The 9409-nt window shown below is 35.3% G+C and overlaps 1 protein-coding gene across 1 annotated transcript; it reads right to left on the bottom strand.

Moving 5' to 3' along the window:
- Window positions 1–695: 695 nt before the first annotated feature.
- Window positions 696–2591, bottom strand: LOC105789566 (uncharacterized). The gene is made up of 3 exons (XM_012616938.1): window positions 2523–2591; window positions 990–1440; window positions 696–898 (listed from the first exon to the last, which is right to left on the bottom strand). The coding sequence occupies exons 1-3, from the start codon at window positions 2589–2591 to the stop codon at window positions 696–698; spliced, it is 723 nt and encodes a 240-aa protein (XP_012472392.1).
- Between the last annotated feature and the right edge of the window lie 6818 nt (window positions 2592–9409).

Raw genomic sequence — 9409 nt, 5'->3', positions numbered from 1 at the left:
CAATAGCTTGGTCATCGGTAAAGAAATTATCAATTTTTTTAACAAATCGACGATAATAACCAACAAAGCCCAAAAAAATTCGTACCTCTAAGACATTATTTGGAACTTTCCAGTTAACAATAGATGAAATTTTGCTTGGATGAACACAAATCTCGTTCACAGAAATCACATGGCCAAGAAATCCGACCTCTTTGAGCCAAAATTCACATTTACTAATTTTTTTGTACAATTGCCTCTTGTGCAAAATCTATAAAACAATTCTTAAATGTTGAGAATGCTCGGATTCTGTTTTAGAACAGATCATTATATCATCAATAAACACAACCACGAATTTATCCAGATAAGGTTGAAAAACCTGATTCATCATATCCATAAAAGTAACAGTGGAATTGGTTAATTTGAATGACATCACTAGAAATTCATAATGATCGTAATGAGTTTAAAAACTCAAGTTTCGGCACATCAACATCTTTCACTCGTAATTGATAATAACCCGATCTGAGATCTATTTTTGAAAACATTGTTGCACCTTTCAACTAACCAAACAAATCATCAATAAGGGACAAAGGATATTTATTCTTTATTGTAACCTTATTCAATTTCCTATAATCGATCCACAATCTCATTGACCCATCCTTCTTTTTCACAAACAAGAAAGGTGCACCCGAGGGAGATACACTCGACCAAATAAAACTTCAGTTTGACAACTCTTGCAACTGTGCTTTAAGTTCTTTCAACTCAGTTGGTGTCATTCGATATGGTGCAATTGATATCGAAACAATCTCAGGCATCAAGTCAATCACAAATTCAACTTCACATTTTGGAGGTAATCCCGGTAACTCTTCAGGGAACATGTTTGTAAACTCATTTAAAATTGGTACTTGATCAAAATTCAATTCTGATTCTCGAGTATCAATTGTCAAGTACATAAGTCAAAAATGCCTCACAACCTTTACAAATCAATTTTTGTTCCAAAATAGCTAAAATACCTCTGGTAATACTGTTTGATCTATCTGACTCAACTGTAATCATTTCACCCGTCTGACACGTCAGATCAACCCGTTTCAATCTATAGTTCACCACAATATTGTGTAACGTCAACCAACCCATTCCAAAAATGATAACAAATTCGCGAAAGGGTAACAACATCAAATCAGTAGGAAAGTCATAACCCTGAATTCTCAGCGGACACTTAGAACATATTAAATTAACTATCGCACTTTGACCCAATGGATTTTTAACTTGAGCATCAAACTCAGTTGACCTAGGGTCAATCAATGCACACACAGTAACATCAAAGAGATAGAATATACCAACAATAACATCAGACGCCGTAGCGTCCTCCCTCTCTTGGATAGCGTATGCTCGTGCAAGCACTCTAGCTTCAAATATGATAGTTGTATCTTTGGTCCCATTGCGATTTGCTCTAGCCTTACTACTCTAACCAAGACATCTACCTTTCTGAGGTGTAGACAATCGTTTATCTCTTCGTTCATCATTATCACCCACTATTCTCGGGCAATTTCGCACAAAATGATCTATCGAACCATACCTATAACATGCACCTAATTTGGTTCTACATTCACCAGCATGTAGTTTTCCACAATGTTCACACACCGGTCTCGGAGCATTACGAACACTTCCCACGCTATCAGCATGTTTAACTTAAGATTTCGAATCATGTTGCCTCAATTTAATTTTACCCTAAAACCAAGATGGTGAAGTAACATGATTAAAATCTTCTTTTGATTTCTTTGATAGTGGTACAAAAAATGACTTAAAAAAACTTATTTTACCAAATTCTTGAGCCTTTCTTTCCCCTGTTTCTTATAGTTATAGATTTCCTCCATCTTTTTTACCCGACCAGATAAAACAATGAACTCTCATATTCACGTCCCTCTAATTAGCACTTTAATTTCATTATTTAGTCCATCTTCAAAACGGATGCACATTTCTTCTTCATTCGATATAATTTCACGAGCATATTTGCTAAGATGCACAAACTCTCTTTCATATTCAACTATTGACTTATTTTCCTATTTCAATTCAAGAAATTTCCAGTCCAGGTATCGTTTGCTGACATATTTCTTTTTAAACTCAAATTTGAAGAAGTCTCAATTAACACTGTCTCTCGTTACCACCGCTGTTAATGTTGACCACCAGTTGTAAGCTTCATCTTTAAGTAACAACATGACACATTTGAGATAATCACTAGGAGAGCAGGTTATTTCATCGAAGACACACTGGATATTTTCAAGCTAGTACTCAACCTTAGTTGGATCATCTTCTGTCCTACCTAAACTCCTCAGCACCACACTTTTTGATTTTATCAATAGGAGGTCGTCGACTCATTTCAATCGTTTGAGGATGTGAAAATGCTACAGGAGGTACAACATGGGGTTGAGGTTGTTGAGCCATATGGTTGGTTTACATAAATTTCGTGAACCACTAACCCATTAAACCAAAAAAGACATTTTTAACTTCAGTTCCAGACATTTGCGAATTGATAGAGTACAACTTACTTCTTGTTTAGAAGTTGGGACATTGCTATTTACTTCATCAGTGTCAGCACGATCAGATTTTGCCAACATCCTTTAAATCTATAAGAAAAATAGGGGTTAAATTAAATAAAATAACATCACACAATCATAGGTTCATCATTCTACGTTCAGTTTGAGAATCGACTAAATCGTAGCTCTGATACCACTAAATGTAACACCTTATACCCGGTGCAGTCGCCTTACCCAAGTTATAAGGTATTACTACAACAATCTATGAACATTTAACATAAATTTCAATCAAATTCAAATAAATAAATCATATTCAATCATTTCTATGCTTTTCAATCAATTTTGGACCTAATTCGAGCTTACAGAATATTAAAACAAATTGAGATCAATTTTGGAATTTTTACAAAATTTTGAATAAAAGGTACAAACAGGGGTCACACTTGGCCATTTTGCTGGCTAATCTTCTGAATTCAGGTTTAACATCTAGGCCGAGTTGGGGAGGTTACATATCCTTAATCTATTTGGGATAAATCTATTCTCCTGATATATCTCATGTTAACCATTACATCTTCTTTCATGAAAAGTCAATTACTATCAAATAGTATTCAAGCCATTCATCACAAAGATGAACGACCCACAACCACATTTACTTTTCATCAACCATGTAATGCCAATAAGAGGATATCATTTATCCATATCTTGGGTTATGAATTCCAGTGTTGTGAATGATGCTACATATTATAGAAGTCATATACCCAACGCACTAGCTTTTGGTTCCTTATCTATTTGAACTTAGGCTTTTACTTATATCAAAGTATACGAGTCAAGCATACATAGTTCGTCATCCATTCAGGATTAAGGTATGTCACATTTTAAACGTCACAAGTGAGTAAATCTATAAACAGATTCATAATCTATTCTTCTTGCGTCCAGTCTGATGTACTGTTAGTCTAGTTAGTCACATCTATGTCTTTATGTTTTTAGAGTCATCCACTTCGATGCCCAAGATAAGACATCTCCCCAATTGGACTTAGTAGACGACATATTAGTCTTTCAATCAGTTTGCTCATTTCCAATTAGACTAAGAACATGTTTAGGTTCGTCTACTAATATAAGTTGTCTTTCCGTATTACGATCTAACCACGTAATATAGCTTAGTATTAGCTTAAACATTAGACAACCAGTGAACCAATATTTGCTTTCATTTTACATTTCATGTAAAAAACACGTGAGAACAATATACAAAGGGTACTAATGTAATTCATTAATAATTTTATTTACCAACCTGTTCAAAAAATATTACTAGTGTACATAGACGAAAATACTACACTTAGGGCACCAGATCCAACAGCTGAACGGGCTACAAGAGTAGCTTGAGCAAACTTGCAAGTTGGGCTGTTGATGATGATCTTCTTTGAGTTCATTGTAACTTTGAACTTTGAATTTTGAGAGAAGAGATGAAAGATAGAGATTGTCCCACTAGGTGTGCCAAAATTTTGTATAAACTTTGAAAGAGTTTAAACCTCTAAAAATTTCTTAAATAAAAAAATCCTTTGATTTTTGTCTTCGTTTGGCTTTGATTCAAGGATGGAAATACTACACTTAGGGCACCAGATCCAACAGCTGGACGAGCTACAAGATTAGCTTTAGCAGACTTGCAAGTTGGGTTTGTTGATGATGATCTTCTTTGAGTTCATTGTAACGTTGAACTTTGAATTTTGAGAGAAGAGATAAAAGGTAGAGATTGCCCCACTAGGTGTGCCAAAAATTTGTATAAAATTTGAAAGATTTAAATCTCTAAAAATTTCTTAAATGAAAAGAAATCATTTGATTCTTCTCTCTGTTTGACTTTGATTCAAGGATGGACCATCATTGGTGTTTATGGGTCAAATTTCACCTTCTTAATGCTACAAAGTCTGGGATAGATCGTCTTTGGTTTGGATGGGCCATTTTTCACCTTCTTAGTGTTATAGAGTTTAATATAGATCTTTCTTGGAGTGCATGAGCAATCATTCAACATCTTTTTGCTTTTAATTCTAGGGTAGATCTTCCTTTGAACATATTTTACCTCACGTCATGTTGAAGTTGCAAAGTTCAAAACTACTCCCCATGAATGCCACATGATTTATCGCTCGCCATGTTGGTGTTGCAAAATTTGGAACTGATATTCCTCCTACCAAGTTGGAATTGATCTTCCTCTCACTAGGTTGATGTTGCAAAATTTGGAACAAATCCACCTTGGTCATCATGGATGTTACATGTTTCATCTCTCACCATGTTGGTTTTGCAAAGTTTGGAACTAATTCACCTTGGTCATCAAGGATATCATGAAACTGATCTTCGCCTCACTATATTGGTGGTGAAAAATTGACATTGATTTCTACCTCACTATGTCGATGTTGAAAAAAAATGGAACAAATCTTTGTATTGCCACATCGATGTTGAAAAATTAAAATTGATCTTCACCTCATAAAATGCACGAACAATATCCCTATTATAATCATAGGTGTACAAGGATATATACACAACATCATATGCCTTAACCATCACCAAAGTCTTGGTGGAATGATATAGCATGTCTTTGATCCACACCCAATATTTATCTATATAGTTGAAGTCTTCAAAAAACTTGAAGTCAACTCCCTTTCCCTTCCTGGAAGCACACCTCCAACATGTCGAAAAACATATTCCCTTGAAAAAAAAGTTTTGATCGTTCGATCCCTTAAAAATGCATTTGGCTTGTGACTATTTTTAGCATGAGCTCAAGGAAGGCACGACTTGATATTGTCATCATTAATTGTGCAAGAATCTCCATTAAGTGTCAAAGCTTGCTTTCCCATTCGAGCTGTACACCATTGCCTTTGATAGTTGACTACGGATAGAGATATTCCTCATGATCCTTAAAATTCATCGTTCTCCTTACAAAAAACAAAGGAAAAAGAAGAAAAAAAAGATTGCGTAAAAAAAAAGCATCAAGTGTCGGGCTTCATTGGCTTGAATCCACCAAATTTGTTCCATATTACTTTACACAATAGGGTGAGCTTAGCGTGTTGGTATACACACATAAACCATGGCAAATTTTTAGCTTGTTTACAGATTTACGAGCTCGGTGGGAATTTTGATTGTCAAGCCTTGCTTTTATAAGGAAAAAAAAGTTTTACAATAATTGAAATTTCTATTTGTTAAACAATTTTAATTGGGATTGAGATCCTAATTAAATTCAAGAAGTTTTTATTCATACGAAGTCCTAACGGAGCTACAGCTCGAGTGCATGTGTGGATATTAATTCTATAATGCCGGGAATAATATTTTTAGCATAATAAGCATGACCATTAATTGTTTCAAGGAAGGTCATACACATCTTAGCTCATGAAATCATTGTGATGATATGGAAGTTCAAGCTATGTCGAACATCAAAGTTTAAAGATTAGTTTACTATTGATACGAGCCAAGGAGGTGACACTCAAGGGGTTGTTTTTCCTAGTGGTCCAATCACTCGAAGCAAGGCACGACAATTAAAATAAAAAATGAATGCTTTTGTCCAAGACTTGTTGCTACAAATTTAATTCATCATGTTTGTGACGTTGACAAATACGAGAATGCAATTCACTGGACCAATCTTGGAATAGTGAAAGCCCATAAATTGGTGGATTAATCTTTTATGTATCTTATTATTATTATTATTTACTTAATTCTCATTGGTTGGGACACATCACTTATGAGTTTTAAGTAATTTTATTGGTTAGGTTATTATTTATTTATTTTCTTAGATAATTTTAAAGAGTTTTATTAGGGTTCAATTACTCTTGTATTTTGCCTATAAATAGGCTTGCTTTCTACACATTGAGGGTGGTGGAATAGAAAGAGAGTATTTGTTTTCTTCCAAATTTGTGTGAGGCAAATTTTTGAGAGTAGAGCGATTCTTCTCTTGCTATTTAGTTTGGAGTTTGTTACTTTCGAGGGTATTTTGGAGTTACAAATATTCAAATGTCTTTCCCGTTCATCGGTGTTTCTAGAGGTGCTTCTTCAAGAGGTTTCGTGGGGAGCCGCTCAATCATTGGCGTTTTTGGTTACATGTTAACCAAGGGTTCCATAGGGCAAATCTATCCTTTTTTTCTTTTATTATTATTATTTAACTAATTTTATTTATTCTCGTTTTATTTCTAATTTGTGTTTCTCTTGTGTCTAGATCCGGGATTCCGCATCAGTTGGTATCAATTTCAGGCCATTCGGTGTTATTTTTGAAGCTAAAATCATATCCGAAACGAGTCAAAATACCAAAAACACTTTTCATCGGTTTCGTCAATTTTCTTTTTTTTCTCCTCTTATTCTTTAAAAAAATAAAAAGCAAAAAGCGCAAAAAAAAAACCGCAAAAAAAAAGAAAAAGCAAAAAGCGCAAAAAAAACCGCAAAAAAAAAGTTGCCTACCTTTCCTACGTAGGTTTCTTCTTTTCCTATTATTATTATTATTATTATTTTATTTTTCCCAAAATTGAATTTCTTTTCCTTCTTCTTTTCTTGACTCAAGTATAATTAAAGCTTCAATTTTTGAAAATCTTAAGACACCAAACGTTTTCAATTTTTGTTTTTTTTAAAATTGGGTAGAGTTTTCTTAAGTGTTCTTCTTATTAAAGCTTTTCTTTGACTCTAGAGTTAGGGATCGTTGCAGGTCTACGTTTTTTTGTTTCTCTTACACTTTCTAACACTTTTTTTCTTCTTGTGTTACCAAATATTAAAGGCACGCACAATTCCTTCATCCGTGTAGCCTCCATTACAAATTGCCTCGTCAAGTTTATTGGCCTCTTAGAGCAATTAGGGTTTTCATTGTTTCTTTGAAGTTTGCACCTCCGTTATTTGATCTTGATTAGTAACCTTCCCCAAACATATTTACAAGTTTTGAATCATTTAGAAAGTTATTCTTTTGAGAGCTAACGAGTGAGGTTATTATTTTTTCTTTCTTGTTCCTGTTTGTTTGATCTTTCACGGATACCATGCCGCTCACTAGATCCCAAACTAGTAAAAATGAAGAGGATGAGCAAAAAAGAGAGAACGATCATTTGGTCGAGTTGTTACAAAAAGAGATGAAAAGGTTGCAAACTCAATTCGAACATCGCATGACCCAGATGTTACAAGAGCAAAGGGAGTATCTTGATACAAAACTTACAACTCAAAAGAGATACATTGCCGATAATTACAAGAATTTGAACAAAGCCTTTATAAGCCGATCAAATTCGCGAGATAGAACTTTTAAACGAATGGAGGACCATGTTTTTTATGATGACTTTGAGTCCGAGTATGTACATAGAGAAAGGTTGGAACAAAACAATGACACCCCCAAACCAAAATTTCCTTCTTTCTTAGGGAAGAATGATCCTGATGCTTACCTTGATTGGGAGGAAAAGATGGAAGCAGTCTTTGCTTGTTACAATTACTCGATGAGAAAAGGTAACATACTGTCGTCACGAGTTCATTGATTATGCACTAACATGGTGGAATCAATTATGTAAAAGCAGGATTCTTTATAGAGAGCAACCTATTACTACTTGGGTTGAAATGAAGCGCATCTTGCGAAAACGGTTTGTTCCACCATACTATTATCGAGAACTCCATCAAAGACTCCAACTTCTTATTCAAGGAGATAGATCTGTGGATGACTACTACAAAGAGATGGAGACTATTCAGATTAGAGCCAATATTGTTGAAGAGGCTGAGGTGACTATGGCTAGATTCCTTGCCGGCCTAAAGCCCGAGATTGCAAATCGATTTGAGTTACAACACTACATGGATGTTGAAGAGATACTTCAAACCGCACTCACCATTGAAAAGCAATTACGAAAGAAAGGGACACCGAGGGGTGCTAGTTCAGTTTCTAATCCTGCTTGGAGAGGAAATTGGCAAAAACAAGATGATAGATTGTGGCATGGGAGAGATGCACGGTTCAAGCCAAATGAGCCTAGAACTTACTCCAAAGATAGAGGTATGCCTAATTCATTTAAAGGTTCTACTTCTACTAATCGAGCTCTATCTTTTTCTTCTACTTCTCCTAGTGCCATTAAGCAGCCAAAAGATATTACCTGCTTCAAATGCCAAGGAAGGGGGTCACTATGCTCGAGAATGCCCTAATAAAAAGTTATTGGTGATTCGAGAAGATGGCGAGGTTGATTTTGAGTTTGATAACGAAGATGAGATGCCTCCTTTGGAAGATGCTGATGATGTGCATACTCATGATGAGTATGAAGAATACTTGGAGTATGGTGAGAAAGCATTTCTTGCTCGAAGGGCTTTAAATGTCCAGTTTAAAGAGGAAGGTCGCGAACAAAGAGATAACATTTTCCACACGAGATGTTTGATTGGTGGACAACCTAGTTCATTGATCATCGATAGTGGAAGTTGCACTAATGTGGTGAGTTCTTCCCTTGTTGAGAAACTTGGCCTACCTTGTGTGAAGCATTCAAGGCCATACCGCTTGCAATGGCTGAATGATAGTGGGGAGGTAAAAGTATCTAAACAATGCTTAGTTTCATTTTCCATTGGTAGATACTCTGATAAAGTTTTGTATGATGTTATTCCAATGCAAGCTGGGCACATATTACTTGGACGGCCATGGCAGTTTGATCAACGAGTAAATCATGATGGTTTCCTTAACCAATATACCTTTGTGTTCCTTGGAAAGAAGTTTACGTTGGCTCCACTTCCTCCTCAAGAAGTCTACAATGATCAACTCAAACTTGCTAGTGAGATGGGTAAGGGAAGTGAGGTAAAATCATTGAAAAAGGTTGAGAGTAAAGAGGCCCTTAGTGTTAAAAGCCAACTTAAAGGTCTAACATTGGTGAGTGATTGCACACACAAGTCACGAGATGAGAGAGTGAGTTTATTCGCTAGGTTTTGAGATATCAAAT

The sequence above is a fragment of the Gossypium raimondii genome, chromosome 2 (genome assembly GCF_025698545.1).
Source record: "Gossypium raimondii isolate GPD5lz chromosome 2, ASM2569854v1, whole genome shotgun sequence".
Lineage (NCBI taxonomy): Eukaryota > Viridiplantae > Streptophyta > Magnoliopsida > Malvales > Malvaceae > Gossypium > Gossypium raimondii.
The sequence above is the reverse complement of the archived record's forward strand: the minus strand, read 5'-3'. Positions and strand labels throughout refer to the sequence as shown.